This window comes from Diadema antillarum, unplaced genomic scaffold (assembly GCF_040938485.1).
Source record: "Diadema antillarum isolate AM-2024a unplaced genomic scaffold, OU_Dant_1.0 scf00000045, whole genome shotgun sequence".
Taxonomy (NCBI): domain Eukaryota; kingdom Metazoa; phylum Echinodermata; class Echinoidea; order Diadematoida; family Diadematidae; genus Diadema; species Diadema antillarum.
Genome location: NW_027270934.1, coordinates 3,428,366 through 3,446,111, shown reverse-complemented (window position 1 = coordinate 3,446,111; position 17,746 = coordinate 3,428,366). Strand labels below are relative to the sequence as shown.

The following is a 17,746-nucleotide window of genomic DNA, read 5'->3' as shown; positions in this document are numbered from 1 at the left end:
TCCAAAACTCTTTATCATCATGGCGGCAAACTGCGTCGGCGCCCTGCTCATGTTCGTGATGGCTCTCATCGCGCCATCAAAGCCGTACATTTTCTTTCTGGCAGCAGGTGCAGAAAACACTGAATTCTCGGTATCGCCAATACCAAGGTGCCGTGGGGCGAAGAGCGTTTTAGATGCATTGTGGGATAGCTAAGGGGACAAAGTGCACCCACTTTTAGCTGCGAAGGCATTCAGGTGACGATCTGGGAGTATCTTTTGTTGAAGATTTCTTCGCTTTCGATCATGAATTATGACCACCACATTGAAGCTTCACAGTATAGCGAACCATGGCACTATAGTGACCGCAGATAAGTAAAATTAAGGAATTTAATAAAGTTTAGTTGTTAAAGCTTCATTCTGACTGGGGGAAAAAACAGCAACGAAAGGAAAGCAGACGAAAGTTGCATTGAATCGCATGGGAGCTGAGAAATCCGCAAGACAACCGGAAGCGACAATGCTCTCGATGAATCCCACAGTGCATCTGTGACAAAGCTCTTGAAAATGCGCAGAAGTTTTCTGCATATTGGCGATACCGAGAATCAACGAATGTTGTATTGCTTTTGAATAGAGACTGTCACTTTGGCCTGGACATTTAATTGAAAAATACATATTCAAGGTTGTGGAAAGAAGATTAACAGCATGCACTCTGAAAAGGATTTTAATCCACCTGATTGAAATAGGTAATTCTATTTGCAAAATTACATGTGTCAGGTTCATTGTTTTCAAAATTATGCATGACACTGAGCGCTATTCGAGTATATCGATCACCCTTGTATACTCTAAGCAATTAGATGGTAATTTTACATTTTAAAAGTTGTCACTCCTCGAACCTTTGCGAAGGTATTTTCATCGCTCAAAATGTTGGAAGTAACATGTCATTATTTTAAGCTAAAAGATAAAATCGTATACTGTAAATGATATGCAATATCTTGATCGTTAAATGTGATAATTTGAGCGTTATATCCAATATTTGCAAAAAGGTTCGACAAGTGAAACATTTGGAACGTTGAAATTGCAATTTCAATTTTTAGACCGTAGCAAATAATAAGATTGGTCAGTATTTCCAGTCTCTCACATGTTTGTGGCTATCACAAACTATAAATTTGAGTTTGGAAGTATATTATTTAAATCCATAGAGACGAACAGATATAGACACTGCAGTTGTTATTGAGGTGTGTAAGTAATGCAATTCGTACAGTAATACAGTACAACAGAAAGTTTGATTCTGTGCCTGATATCAAGTTAAGTCAAATTTGTTTGCGTTGTATCTGAAACTCCATTAAGCATGATAAACAAGTAAACTTTTGCTGATGCTGTTTGCACATTAGTTTTCTTGACTGGTATTACATCATGGAATGAAAATATGATCTGTATACAGAATGATATGTTACCGTGCATCACAAACCCAACAAAAAGTCACATACCCTGATTTAAAAAAAAAAGGGAAAATGGGTCAACCTGGTGAATTTGTATTTTTTTTTTACATTTTCTTAAAGACCAATTCTACATTATTCGAAAGCTTGCGAACTTAAAGTGAATGGGAAATTGTGATATAAGCAGTGTCCTTAAACGCTTTTTTCCCCTTTTTTTCTTTTTTGCAGAGTGGTGTGATAAGGGAGACTTTACATTCCCCTATTAATTTCTTCAAAACCCTTGTTTCACAAAAGAGGTTTCCTTGGTTTCACACTATTCACTTTCAGCTCTAATGACATTTGAAAGATGATCCCATTGCTTTGAAAGTTGGAGTTAGTCATGGGTAGAATGTGTTGATAGAGTTTATCAGCATAATCTTACAATCCATCCATTGTTTTTATGGAGTTTTACATTGTGTGTCTTGTCCCATTCAATACAAAGAGCGAGGAATTTGAGGATTAAGCGATGGAATATACCTTTTACTTGAGAGCCCCTATTTTCAGTATACACTTTTCTAGAGTATGTGCAATGGTTAGACTGGTTAGGTGAGTCCATTTGAATTGATTTATACGTCATTTCAAAGCTTCAAGTCTACTCTTTCAGAATCTGTCCCTAACTAAAATTCTATGTCTTGCGACTTTTTGTTGGTTTTGTGGTGCAGGATCACATGTAATTATATACGTATATGCGTGCAAAAAAAAAAGGAACAAACAACAACTATGCGATACGTAAATGTATAAAAAAAAAATCATGAACTATCATCAGTAGTCTGACTTTATGAAATCTGATTCACAAGACCCCAAAAGAGGCACGAAACACACATAATACAACCCCACAGACAGACAAATGCAACTACAAACACATAGAGAAGAACGGACTGAGATCTAAAGAATAATTATTATTCCCACTTTGTCTCTTTCCCTCGATCTCTGACTCCCTCTTTCTTTTAATCTACCTAATAATCTTTCCTTTCTAATCTATCCTTTATACACCTATCTATGTATCTATTTATCTTTGTAACAGTGCAGGGTTTATTCGTACTAGCTTCTGTCGACTCCCTATCACATTCTCTTGGTGAGCAGATCTTCAGGGACGAGTACCGCCTCCATTTCTGGGCAGGGATGACGATATCCTTCGGCGTTGGTGGAACACTAGGAGCTGTTTTCGGTAAACGACGATTACCTTCACCTTGTAGATCAAAGAAACCAATATTCAAGTTGTAATTGGAAAGCTGAAAAGGAGGCTACTTTGCTAAAGGGATCGTATAATTTTGGTCAACACCTAACGTCAGGTTTGAGAACTTAGGGTTTTTTGGGACGAACACTGACCTTAGGCTTTCAATAGCTCAGTCGGTAGAGTGCCGGGGTAGTAGGTCTCGGGTTCGAATCCCGATGGAATCCCATTTTCTTTGCTCATTTTTCCACCAATATTTATGTGTGTGTGTGTGTGTGTGTGTGTGTGTGTGTGTGTGTGTGATAATGAAAAACCTCGTATAAAATGTTAAGGAATATGTAATTTCAAAAAGTATTTAACGTTTATTTGGTGAAATTTGGTCTTAAAATGGCCGAGATGTCAAAAAAAGCGATCTTAATAAAAGTGACAGGCCACGACTTTTATTAGTATCGCTTTGTTTTACTTTGTTCTTAGATATCTCTCTTATCAAATAAACTTTTGATTGCTCTTTACCATTTCATAGAGTGGTTTCTATATATAGCACAAAATGAAAGCAGGCGACAAGGAGCCTTATTTGACGAATAAAACCTCGCCATATGACCCTTCCGCCCTAATGAAGGTGGCGTTGTACACGCATTGCCACCTGAGATGGTCCGAAAGAAAAGTAAACTATATATACAAATATTTATAATCATAATTCTTGCCTGCAAAATAATAGTAGTATAGAGCAGTTCGCAATTCCACTTCGCACATGAGAAGAACAGGGTCGTTTATACCAACAGGTAGCTTGGTTTGTTAATTCACTGAGCCAAGCATCTGCTATATTATAATTGTTCTTGTGATCCGTGTCTAAATGGTGCTTGCTAGTGCATCAACCTGATAGCAAGCTTGGTATTTGGCAATATAAAGAAGAAGAAGAAGAAGAAGAAGAAGAAAAGGTTGTTATTGCATTCAATACAAAATAATAAAATGGACGCCTGCTAAAATGTCAACTACACGTACTATTCTTATTACCTGGTATAAGCGCAAGTTCATTCTTTGTTTGAATACAAATTCCATAAAACAATTGTTGCATCGGGCAAACTTATGCATTATGCATGCCTTAAAAACGAGCGAAGTGCTTAACTAACTGAGAACAAAGAATGGCCATTTGTACCAATGTCTACATGAACGAATTACGAACTGGCTAATTGATATCAATTATAATGCAAAGGGTGGATAATTGGAAAGACACTCACACCCCAACAAGGTGGGCGTCTATAATAGGTACTGTATATAGATAATTATGTTTGCAAAGTGCAATTGAAATGCAATACTCTACTCATTCATGGTACATGTATTTGATTTTTCTAACCTTTGTTCATGTGCGAAATCTTTCAGGTGAGAGTATTGACAAGACTGGCACCTACCAAATGGCGTATTACGGGAATGTGGGAGTCTTCCTTGCCTCCACGGCTTTCTTTGGCCTTGCTCTTGTGTACCAGAGAGTCTTTGCCACGGATCGATTCATCTTGTTCGAACGAGTTGGTCGCCGATATTCAGCGATCGCTCAGAAAACCGTTGATAAATCTGTTAATCCTGATCGTTTTCATGTTGATGTGTCTGGGTTAAAAAGTGGCAGCGCGACTGGTGAATGGAAATGTCTCATAATAGAGAGAATTACCAGCGTGTAGCATGTTAATATCTAATATTTAGATTTGATACGACAAGTTCATTGAACTTCATTTTACGTGGCCATGATAAGTTAGTGCTGATGAGGAATCAAGTATGAAGAATGAAATATAACGCAAAGACTTACTGATCGGACTAACTTACGTTATTTCATTCTCAGCTTATATCAGTCGAAGAGAAACATGACACATGTAATAAAAGTTGTTTAATGATTTGCATTTTTTTTTGGGGGGGGGGGGGGGTGTGAAAATTTCACAGATTAATCCCATGGTTTAAAGCGATGGTATAGTATTGGTTGAGATGAGGATTCATCTTTTTGTGAGATACTTAGAAACCATTTTATGTAATGTGGAAGAGAGTATAATATTCTAATTAGAGGAATTCTGAATTTATTCAATGAATATTGGTTTTGAAATTGCTGAGATATCCAAAAACAAAGTAGAACGCAGCGATCCTCTTTGGATATCTCATCCATTTCACAGCCAATTTTCATCACGTAACCTTTAAATGCCTCTTATAATGTCACCTTTTTTCTTATTTCTCATTATCTCAAAACATAAAAAAAACAAAAAAATAAAAAAACAAAAAACCGTTGGAAATCTGTTGCCCCATCTCAACCAAACCTGTGCCATCCCTTTAAATCTGAATTACCAGGTTAATGATGTCATCACCTCACAACTCACAAATTATTCCTAACGTATTATTGTTGTTTCACTGCCGAGTTCATTTGTTTGTTTGTTGTTGTGGTTTTTTTTTTTTTTTTTTTTTTTTTTACTATACATTTACTGAAAAAGGTTAAGTTAAAGTCAGTGTATGGTCTCAGAGTGAGTGATGATTATGTTTCGGAGCTTTGCTCTGTGGTCAGATTCGATTATATGGGGACAACCAGATAAAAAAAAGAGAGTCCTGTTCAGGAAGATGAAGGCTGCAAATACTACATTGCACATTGTCATGCTTGAGCCATATGGATACTTATGATAATGTGCACGAAAGTACTAAGCGCGTTACTGAGCTTTGAAAGAATTGAACTGACCTGGCAAGAAAAAAATTGGAAGGAATCCTTCTAAAAAATACATAAATCTAAAGATTTTATAAGTCGTCGTGTGACAAGTAATCAGGTTAACCTGATGACTGAAAAAGAAACACCTCTTAAGCTCAGAAAAGGGTAAAACAAGCAAGGTTGATACGTCCGTGAATGATTAATGTCAAACACGGAATCCTTATGTAGGTTTACTGCACAAAGTATTGCTGCCATTGATCAATTTTCATTTGTTAGATTTAAAAGCATGCAATCATGTGTGATGGCAAAGTAGGTGGGTTTTTTTTCATAAATTGACATCTTACCGAAAAGTAATACGTTAAAAGTAAGTTTTTTCAAAGGCAAATTCTTTGGAGAGACCAATGTAACTCCGTTGAGTGGTATTTATATTTCCTCAATCACATTGGTGGATGTGTGTGTGTATGCGTGTGGGTAGAGTGGAAAATTTAAACTTACATGACGAAAAAAAAAAAAAAAAAAAAAGATAATAGACCTGATGTGTGGGATTCATTGTCTAACGATCTTAGACGAAGTTCTTCTCAACAATTTTTTTAGATTTGATTCAAACAATGTAAAAAAATATATCTCGCAATGATTTACTCGAACTACAGATTTTACTCAAGGATCAATTTCATACCTCAATAGTTATTAATTCATTGTGGAATTATCATGTCTTTAATACAAATTATTAGGTATAGTGATTTTTTTCTTGTGTTATAACTCCAACACTTCACTTTTACTTCTCATTTCTGAAAGTTTACCTTTTCAGGTATCACCTCTTTGACCTTTAGATTTGTTTCTGTCTTGTTTTATTCCCTTGTGTTGTCCTCCTCGGTCAAATGGTATTGGAAATACAATAATGTACTCGGAAGTTCATCCTTCAACTTATGTAAGCGAAAAGTGTAACATACCTCATTGCCATTGTCAAGTCAAGCGAGTTGCTTTTCGATAACCATTTCTTCTTCCTTTATGCCTCGAGATACAAATAAAATAAAAATTCACGTACACGTATCACGTAATTATCTACTTTGGAGAACTGTTGTTTATATTTTGATGTGAACATTGATTTTCGCTTCTAGAAGTGGAAAAATAAAAGTGAAATTGAAAACAGGAGAAAAATGACATGAATGTCGAACAGTGTTATATTCGACTTCTTGAGTCTGTCCTAAAAAGTCACTTTTACCCATCCATTCCAATTACATCACCAGGAAGGATAAATTTTGCCCTTTCTGAAAATGCAAGACTTTAAAAAACGTCCAGAGTCCAGAGTTTCCTTGACCTAAAACTCTTTCAAATCTCAGTGTTGCACTTTTCAATAGAAACGGCAGTATCAGTTCTTTCGAAATATGTAAGGTTAATAAGTTTCATTTCATTTCTATTATTTTTTCATAGACATATAATACAAAATAATTTCAAAATAGGATAATCCGTTTATACACGCAAGTGAAGTGTCATTTAACCACTGAATACAAATGCAAACAATGATACAAAATTATAGACATTGAATTATTGAAAGTTTATTCAATGAATGGAACCAAAATAATATACGTATGGATTGAGTAAATGCAATAATTCGTCCGATTTAAGGGAAATCGGACAATGCTCTGAAAATACACGGATCTTTAAAATGTCGGTGCTGCCATTGACGAATGAGACGACTATGTAACATTTTGTGAAGTCATTGTATCGAAATAGATATAAAGAGAATTCCCCAAAATATCATTTTCTTTAAAAACAAAAAGTACGCATTCCTTTGATTTGTCACTGGCATTTGCCATGGATTCCCGGTGCTTTCTGAACGAAATAAGCAAAGTCTAGATTTTCTTGAAATCACTTTCAATACGTGACGCAGTGGGAAAAAAAATGTGGATTCGTCAATCGCATTATTAATGAGCGGGTAAGAAGGGTGCCATTTTACTTTGTTGGTGCATACTTAATGTGTGTTGTAGAATCAGGAAAACTTCGATGGCATTTGTTCCAAAGTTATCAAGGAGATGTAAGTCTAATCACATAATATTATTGTACGCAACAGACAGCTTGGAACCTTTCGCCATGAACGGCTGTAGTCAATTTGTAGACCACAGAAGTACACCTTGACATTGGGTAAATGAACTTCCTGCTGACACCGTGGGAAGCGTGCTGTACATCAGTAGCCTTTATGTTTGCTTGAGAGAGAGAGAGAGAGTGTGTGTGTAGGTGCAAGAGTGTGAACGTATCATATGTCTGCGTGTGATTGCGTGCATGCTTGCGTGCATGTGAGGAATCGGAGCAGAAAACCAACAAGATAACAAACAAAAAGAACTACATGCCAAAGGTGAAACCACTATTATTCCACATCATCAGTGACAAAATAACATTCAAAGAGGGGTCTTACTATAAATATACTTATTACAATCAGATTCAGTGATTGCTGCAATAATGATCAAATATATCAGTAGAAATTTTTATCGAAATCGTACGATCTGTTCAACAGTTATGCGAATATGTAGAATTTGGATTAACTCCCTATTACATTTATATCTGGTTAAAATAATAAAAGCTTGGATTAACGAAACACACTACATCTATAAATGAAATCTAGTGCAATTCAGGTCATATCCTATTTTCAATAGCAAATTCATGCTGTTTTACTTCGACACAGCCGAAATTCGACTGATATTTTCACTCGACGTCGACTTATCCGAATGTTATTCCTCAGACACTTACATCTTCATTCACCTGATGAATGTTTGATCTATTTACTGCATCGCCTGTTGTATTTGCTCCATCAGTGGAGGACATACCAAAAACACAATTGAAGACCTGAATATAAGAACGACCCAAGTCCAATTTTTGGCCAAATTCAGTTTGACATGGGACATTGTAGCTTATGCATGGACTCATCTTGTGTATAAATGATAAATCCTAATTACCCCCGGAAGTGCCAGAAATAAATAAATTAAATCTTATATGAATGTAAGAATGAAGGACTTGGGTCATTCTTACATTCATATTATAGCGCCCTCTCTCGTCCTTCTCTCATCTCTATAGCAGAATATCATGTATATGAATCAAAGAACGACCCAAGTCCATCACACAAAATGGCCTCTCCACAATTAATGAAAATGTTAATTGTCATAATAATACATGTTCTAATTTGTATAAAATGTTGCCTTCCCATCACAGTTAAATAGAATTATTATTGGACAAATAAAAAAATATGAATTTTTTTAAAGTTTACTCGAAATGGTCTTCCATGGACTTGAGTCGTTCTTATATTCGTATACTCAATTGGTATTATTGAGAGATGTTCTGCAGTTGGTCCCCCCCCCCAAAAAAAAAAAAAAACCAAACAAACAAACAAAAAAAACAAAAACAAAAAAAAAACAAAAACAAAAACAGACGTCTTCTTGGTCATGTCTTAACCCGTTCAATGCGGGGATCTGGTGTTCTGTGTATTAAGCCTAAGGGGATTGCAGAATTCAGTGTGGAAGGGGTTAAGTTGGGGCGACCGAGATGGAAAATATGAAGATGTCTCAAAGAGAAGATGGACCAACCAGTTTCCTTGAATCATAATGTAACACAGTCCATGCCTTCAAAACGTTGGGCGATAATGACTTCAGCCACGACAGTGTGTCATCCATTTTTTGAAGACTGTGCTTCAAAGTGAAGCCCCTAATAATCCTTATGCTTCCTCTCACCATTCGTTTTTGATAAACATGCATGACTCAAGGCTGGCACCGCAAGCAAAATCGCTTTCAGCAAATGTTCAGGAAATAAATATCTCCTGTCCCTAACCTCATGCTCACACCCCTGACAAACTGTTCTTTTTTCACACGTCGCGAAAAAAAAAACATTTTCTACCACTTCAAACACTTTTTTTTTTTACAATTAATCATCAGAAACACAATCATTATTATACTTACTAACAGACCACTTGATTCACAGCTTAAAAATGCTTAAGCTTCCACATCGCTCCTTACTTGGTCGCTTCGCTCCCGAGGGCGTCTCAAGGTGAACTCAGATTACTTTTCTCCATTTCTACACTAGTTAAATAAAAATGAACGTCAGGTGAAACAATTATGCTTTAGTCGATCAGTTAATGGTTCCAGCAGGAGGATCAATCTTTATATTACATTTGTATTTGCCTTGTCGAAACAATCATTACAGAAATAAATCTATGAAAAAAAAACCGAACCGTAAAAGTTTAGAGAGGTATAGTTAAGTTTATACCCCTGAGTAATCCAGGTGTTAAACAGTTCTGACATATCTATTCCTACCTAATGTAGATTGTTCCCTTTACTCCTGATGCTATGAATTCTGTTGTCTTGACATTACTTAGTAACCAGTGACATTGTTACTCTTAGCAACTGTATCTAATCCGACTACATAATAATCAAGTCTTTGGACAATATTTCCTTAATGTCTTCTTTGAAGAAAACGAAAATAAAACAATAAAATTTTGTACTCTTGATATGTAATTCTTGTTTCGCAAACCAAGTGATTTTTTTTAAAGGGAAGAATGGGTTAAGCTTGCAAATTTAAAGACAGAAAACATGATTTTTCCCTTTGCCCTCTCCCCTCTCCTAGCCCACCCCAATTTGGTTTCACCGTTGGTGACTGAAAGTACAATTAGTTGTCAGTAAAGTACTCTGTCATTTAACGAGGATGTGAGGAAATGCACGTTTTCCTTGTTCGTTTTTTTTTAACGTCCGAACGTTCGAACACCAACCGGACACATTCCATGATCAACCATATAAAAGTACACATTCAGTTCATCTATATCAATTTCCTGATTTTGATGGGAAAGATAGTTAACTACCTTGAGGTTAATGTCAACTCACTATCAATGACCTAACTCTGAGTAGAGGCTGTCTGTACTTCGAAACTTCAGCGCGTGCACATCAGATATCTTATGAAAAAAAAGAATGAGATTCGAATACATTTTATTTAAGCCTGTTTAAGTTGGCGTACCTGTCATCACATTCACTGTAGATCAATCACTGATAGTACAATTAAATCATTGTCCTTTAAAAATAATATGCTCGACCTTGCAATTTCTCTGGAATTGTGAGCAAATATTTTTAGACGACTCTGGGCCAGTATATTGTTGCACTGCAGGAATGTTAGCAACAAAATCTAAGCATCGTTAATATCAGTATTCCGGTGTTCCTTCTGTCAATGATACACTGATTTTTTTTGTGTGTGTTTGTTCTGCATAATTATAACATTATTCCTATGTACGTACTACTTTTATATTAGTCAGATTTTGTTTCTTCCTCTAAACAAGAATCACCATTTTGATGGCATGGTGCAGCAAAAACAGACGTCCTTCTTAGATAAATAAATACTTGGTAGTAGGTTTGTTCACGTGTAAAATGCAAACAAATTTTGCATGCTTGTGAGTAATCACAGGGATTTTTAATGAAAAGTTTAGGCAGTCAGCTTGTAAAAAATGAACAAATGGGAAAATCTGTAATTTGCGTGTTAATTATCAAATTATAATCGAGTTTATAATACAACTTTTTTTTTGTGTGTGTGAAAAGAAGCAGACTTGCCAGTCAACCATCTCATGAAAAATTAGAGATGAAGTAGATGCGTGCAACAGAATCACTGTAAACCAGTTTTGTGATACTGTAAACGTAAATATTCCTCTTTTTGAGAATTTTCAGTTGCTTACACAATCAGATTTATCCAGAATCATTATGTCATCTGCTACTAAATCTTGTCAACTTGATCCCATTCCAACATGGCTCCTGAAAGAGAACCTCAATCATGTATTACCAATGCTTACAAACGTAGTCAATCAATCTCTTTCCACAGGTGTTTTTCCCAAAGGAGCACAGTCGGCAATAGTAAAACCACTTTTGAAGAAACCCAGCCTGGACCAAAACGAACTTAAGAATTATAGACCAGTGTCAAATTTAACATTTCTAGGTAAACTTAATGAGAAAGCAGTTTGTAAACAGTTAGTTCATCACAGTCATTGAGTCTAACAATCTTTTTGATTCTTTTCAAACTGCTTACAGGTCTCGGCACAGTACTGAGTCAGCTTTAGTAAAAGTGAAAAATGATAATATGTTTGCCATTGATTCAAACAAGGTTGTTTTTGCTGTTCTTTTAGATCTGTCAGCCGCATTTGACACGATTGATCATCAAATTTTTCTTTCCCGTTTATATAAACGAACAGGTGTTAGGTCAACAGTTTTGTGTTGGTTTCAGTCATACCTTTTGGGATGGTCTTCTCAAGTTGACATTGCCGGTAATTTGTCAAACCCCACTGTGTTAGAGTTTGGATTTCCCCAGGGATCAATAGTAGGACCCATAGGATACTCAATTTATACTCTTCCAGTTGGCGAGATAGCCCAACATTATGATGTTAATTACCATCTTTATGCTGATGATATACAGTTATATATTTCTTATGACCCGAAGACTCCAGGAGCTTCTTTTAATGCCATCACTAAACTTCAAATGTGTATTTGAGATATTAAGAAATGGATGGTAGCAAATAAGTTGAAACTGAATGATTCGAAGACTGAGTTTTTTGTAGCAGCTTCAGCCCCCAATCTGCGCGGTCTTTCAAACATTCAGCTCAATGTTGGTTGCACACTAATTAGCCCCTCAGAAACAATAAGAAATCTTGGTGTTATTTTTTATCGTTGAATGTCAATGTCTCAACATATTTCTCAAATTTGTAGTACTGTTACGTTTTATTTAAGAAATATTGCTAGGATTAGGAGATTTATTGATCAATCTGCATGTCATAACGCAGTGCGTTCTTTAGTTCTATCCCGTATAGATTATTGTAACTGGCTTCTCTCTTCCATTCCTTCAACTCAACTGGATCGTGTGCAGCGACTTCAAAATTTGGCAGCCCGATTAGTGTTTCAGGTTTCTAGGGACTACCCATCTCAGCCACTTCTGAAGTCGTTGCACTGGCTTTCTTTGAAGCAACGGATAATTTTCAAATTAGTTTTGTTTGTTTATAAAATCCTTAACGATCAAGCTCCGAAATATTTAGACGCCTGTTTGACTTTATATACACCTACTAGAAATTTGAGGTCATCTAGTGATCCGCTTCGTCTCACATACTCTGTTACTCGCATCTTAGCCGGTGATAGGACATTTACTGTGTCTGCTTCAAAGCACTGGAACAATTTACCACTTACCGTTAGACAGTCTCCATCAGTCAGTGTGTTCAAAAAAGCCTTGAAAACACATCTTTTCAGTAGCAACTAGTTCGTAGCTGTATATATAACATTTATCCAACTATACATACTGTCGTACATGTTTTGAATTGATTGTAAGCGCTTTGGGCCTTGTGGGAAAAGCGCACTATAAATAATAGTAATTGTAGTAGTATTAAAGCTGTGTAGATCTTAGTTCAGAAGTAAGTCAGAAACGAATTATAAGACTTTGAAGTCTCCTCTTCCCTTCCCATACCTATATCTTTCTGATATATTTCTTTCATTTACTTCGGTATAGTCAAATGATTAAGAATAATTCATGATTTACAACACATTACACAACAAACACATCATAGAGAGATGCACCATATAGGTTGACTAAATTCTATGGCCCGAATTCACGAAGGTGGTACAATTTTTGTCCATGGTTTAAAGCATAGACAAAGACCGTACTAGTTATGTATGGGGCGCCAAGTGTCGCATGGCCCATTTCATTACGAAATCAGTCATTATACCCCCGCCAAACGAAGTTTGAAGGGGGTATGTAGGAATCAGCGGACGGTCGGGCGGTCGGGCGGTCGGTCGGGCGGTCGGGCGGTCGGGCGGTCGGGCGGTCGGTCCGTTGCAAATCTTGCGTCGCGAACTACTTCCTCAGTTTTCAACCGATTCCCAGAAAACTTGGCACAGATGTGTGCCTTGGGTTGTAGATGTGCAAGACGTATTTTTTGACAGTACCCAAAAGTACGTTGCCATGGTAACGGCATATTATGGGCAAAAATGGGTACAAATCCTCCTCCCACAGTTTTTGATCAATTTTTATGAAATTAGGTACAGATGTTCATCTGAATATGTTAATGTGCAAGACACATATTTCCGCAGTGGAAAAAAGTGCGTTGCCATGGTAACGGCATGTTATTGGTAAAATATAGGGCAAAATGCTTCATGGCAAAACTGCTTCATCAGTGTTCTTCCAATTCTCATGGAATTCATATTGAATGTTTGTCTTAGGATATAGGTCAGCATGACACATTTCTTGACAGTGACAAAAAGTATGTTGCCATGGTAACAGCTCACATATTTTGAGCCAAAATGATGGAAAATTTTGTGTTGCAAACTACTTCCTCAGTTTTTACCCAATTTCCATGAAACTTGGTACAGATGTGTGCCTTTGGTTGTAGATGTGCAAGACGCATTTTTCGACAGTACCCGAAAGTACGTTGCCATGGCAACGGCATATTAATGGCAGAAGATCAAGGAAAGATCTTGCGGATTTAACTACTTCCTCAGTTTTTTGACCAAAGCTTATGAAATGTTGTTTTGACCAAAGCTTATGAAATGTTGTTTGGCGGGGGTATAACCAGTCGCTGTAGCGACATTTCTAGTTTCGTCACGAAATTACTGATTTCGTAACGAAACAGGCCATGCGACACTTTTCGTCCCATACAAAACTACGGTCTTTGTCCATGGTTTAAACAAACAAAAATTGTACCACCTTCGTGAATTCGGGCCAAAAAGTCTCAAGTTGTGACGTGAAAGCAAGGTGTGCCAATGTGTTTAAAAAATGTTTCACCTCTTGAATACAAAATCTGCCTTCTTTATATTCCTTTGAAATGTTGTCACTACGAAGAGGCAGTGTAAATTCTTTTTGAAACGCCTATGCTCCTTTTAAACCGAAGTCTTATGGTTACTATGGCACTTATCGATTTTTGCAGTATTTATGTACATTGTTGCTTTTTGTGTTTTTAAAGCTTTCAACACCTTTCCTCCTATACAAAAGAATAAACCTCAACCTTTTTCTTTTTTTATTTTGAATGATCTGTTACTTTCCGACGTGGATCATTCACATCTGTATAGAAATTGTAATGACAAGCTGCACAGCTGTCTGATTTCACAAAAGCCTAGTCCTCCAGCTTGTATAGGCTTAAGTTGAAACTGTAGCAGCCTCCTACCACTCTACTCGACTTAGTAATTTACTTTTTTAATACATGTATATAATTATGAATAACGGTTACATGGATGGTTGTCACTTCATAAAATAATGCAACTTAATTTTATGCATGAAGTGTGTTTAACAATATTTTTTGTTATCATTATTTTGTTTTAGGCCGTGTGCACCAGCTTCCGACTGCGAAACCACATATGAAGAGCTCAGTTGCAAAAGGTACTACATCCATTTTCCATCAAAATCCACTTTTTGGTCTTGATAACCTCTTTATACCTTTACTAACGAAAAGCTGAATTTTTAACCAGAAAGTGTTTAAAAATTACATTTAAAAATCAGTTCGGTTTCAAAAGGTACTACGTGTACATCCATTTAGTTGGGTTACTAAAGGTACTAGCCTACATCCACTCCAATGACATCATCGGGAAGTTGACCAATCAGAGAGCAGCATTGGCTTGACCCTCTACCATTGTCTACGTTGTCTACTGACTTTAATCTGTGATAGAAGTTGGCTTTTGGCTTTTTGGCTTTCTGTTAAAACCACCACGCAAATCTGACCAATATCTTGAAAAACTCATCACATTGCGATCAAGCAATGTAGGAAAATGAAGGAGAACTCATTGATAAAACAAACCATCCCAGAAGAAGAATCGTGAATTAAAAGCAGTCGACACTCGAGTAATTCAAAGGAGAAACGGCGGGGAAACTGGAGAAATTACGCGACTCTCATGTAGTTCCACGTACTGCATTTACTGTTAGTTACCGGTACCGTGCGTTACTGCTAATAGGGTGTTTAGTTTGAGCCATAAATTGTCCCTAGAATGAAGGACAGACACTTTGTAGGTATAGTCCATTTCTTACATAGATAACTTCACAGCTGATAAGTGTTTGACAACTAGTCTGAAAGCAAAGTTACTTTGTTAAATGTATACAATGGCATGCAATTCTGACATCCCTACCGACAGTGATTTACCTGTGGATATGCTGTGCTATTCTATACGTGCATGATGTCAAGACTGTACCAGGGCTTGAAAGTAAATAGTGACATACAGCCTTGAACACTAGAATTATATTCATTCTTGTAAATGACACCTTTTACTTATACAATGTCACAATCGTAAATACCAAATGTGCGTTTATTATAAGTGGTCATATTACTCATCGACGGTCTTGATCTTTACCTCCGCCAAGCGGGGAGGTTATGTTTTCGTTTAATACTGTTGGTTTGTTCGTTCGTTCGTTTGTCCGTGCGCAAAATAATTCAAAAAGTGGTGAACGGATTGGGATGAAAATTGCAGGAAATGTTGAGAATGACACAAGTACCAAACCATTAACTTTTGGTAGTGATCCGAGAATTTTTTGGGAATTTATGAAGGATTTTTGATATTAGTAGCAGGTAGGGTCAATGAACTTGCGAGTTCAGGCTGCGCGCATTTTGAGGTTTGCATGCGCGCACTAAAGTGCGTGCACTAGTATACAAATGATGCACAGGATAGAGTGCGTTAGTGTAGGCGTATAGTGCACTCGAGGGTAACGCCACAAAATAATCCTGTGCATCATTTGTTTTATAAAATGGGTCGAAAATTCGAAACTAACAGCATTTTTCAGCGTTTTTCACGTACCTTTGTGGGTCAAGACGTCCGAAGATGTTCGTCCCAAACATTTACGCACGTCGCACTCGGAAATCCCGCACATATAAGTATGATGGGGGGTTGGGTTTCCGTACACTTAAGTTCCCGCATGAAAACTTACTTATTTTACATAGAATATGCACCCTTCACCTTAAAGACTTGGATAGACTCCTCATATAGGCCTACTAGACAACATACTTTGAAAACGGCGTGAGAATTAACCTGCTAAATCGTTGGATTTGCCCTTCAAAGTGACGCCATGTACGCGTCCGGTCCCACAACGCTTGGTCTACTGTACTGTACGTATAAGAGTATACGTACGCCACACATGTTATGCACAAGGGAAGAAAGGCCGGCGGCCGGCAGCAGCCCGAACTAGAAGTTGTTTACAGGATTGACAGCGCGTATGCATGCAATTCAAAGGCCACAAGGAGCCGCCGCGCGCACAGACGATCGGCAATAGGATTTAACACGCAGTGCAATGGGACTGAGTAACCAAAGCACACGTCACTCATTTCAGCGCTTCCTATTGGCTACATTCTTGAACCCATTTTATAATTTCTGTTATAAATGGGTTCAAGAATGTAGCCAATTGGAAGCGCTGAAATGAGTCACGTGTGCGTGCATTAATTTCTCACTAACATGCACGGCCTGACGGCACAATGTTTACACTAGCAGTGCGCACTCAATCGGTTGTTACAAGTGCGTCGCGCGCTACTATACGCGCTGTAAATCCTGCAAACAACTTCTAGTTCGGGCTGCCGGCCGGCCTTTCTTGTGTGCATAACATGTGTGGCGTACGTATACTCTTGTACGTACAGTAATTATATGTGCGGGATTTCCGAGTGCGACGTGCGTAAATGTTTGGGACGAACATCTTCGGACATCTTGACTCTTGAGCGAGTGCTACATGTAGCTGACTGGTATTGACCCACAAAGGTACGTGATGAAAATGCTGTTAGCGGTTTTCGACCCATTTTATAAAACAAATGATGCACAGGAATATTTCGTGGCGTTAACGCACTCTTTCCTGTGCATCATTTGTATATTAGGGCGAGGCGCGCCGTGCAGTTGAGAGCTTATGACGTAACAAAGGCTTCTATTTATTGGGATCCGGGCGACTCTGCACACAATGCAGTATGGGTGGAAATAATAGAAGAACAAGATCAGTGGTGGAAATGAGCTGCATGCTTGGCGGAGGTCTGCGCTCTCAGAATTCTTTTCTAGTTAATACATGTAGCTATTAGATTATCAGATTTCTCTTACCTGATAAAGAACATACAAGAATGAAATTCATGTAATGAATTTAATTACAGTGTTTAGAAAATACAGCACATTCAGATGCTGCTTTTTCACCTTTTCCTTTAGAAGTTCCATTGAAAAAAAATTGAAGAAAAGATAATGAATACAGTATTCTTTAGACACGTGAAGGGAGAATTCACAGACTCGGAGAAAAATAGCCAAAAATGTAAAACATAGAGGAAAAAGATAAGAAATCATGAGATAAAGCTCGTGAGAGAAAAACAAAAGGAGAAAAGGGAAGAGAGAAATCACCTGGTGAGATATTGTGACCCCTCCCCATCTATAACCGTTCACGCATAATGGATCCCCCCACCCCATGCTTATGAACAATGACAGTCATTCATTCAATATAATTAGTCAGCAAGGG

At 37.3% G+C, this 17,746-nt stretch overlaps 1 protein-coding gene across 1 annotated transcript; it reads left to right on the top strand.

The window, feature by feature from the left end:
* On the top strand, positions 1-4,864 carry LOC139714702 (uncharacterized). Its single transcript, XM_071626377.1, has 3 exons — positions 1-107; positions 2,476-2,619; positions 4,006-4,864. The coding sequence occupies exons 1-3, from the start codon at positions 20-22 to the stop codon at positions 4,296-4,298; spliced, it is 525 nt and encodes a 174-aa protein (XP_071482478.1). The 5' UTR covers positions 1-19; the 3' UTR covers positions 4,299-4,864.
* The last annotated feature ends 12,882 nt before the right edge of the window (positions 4,865-17,746 follow it).

What these genes read in the sequence shown, in the direction of transcription:
- LOC139714702 (XM_071626377.1), top strand. Translation starts at nt 20, where the DNA reads ATGGCGGCAAACTGCGTCGGCGCCCTGCTCATGTTCGTGATGGCTCTC. An exon ending in CATTTTCTTTCTGGCAGCAG is followed by an intron (nt 108 to 2,475) that starts GTGCAGAAAACA and finishes TCTTTGTAACAG; the next exon opens with TGCAGGGTTTATTCGTACTA. An exon ending in AACACTAGGAGCTGTTTTCG is followed by an intron (nt 2,620 to 4,005) that starts GTAAACGACGAT and finishes GAAATCTTTCAG; the next exon opens with GTGAGAGTATTGACAAGACT.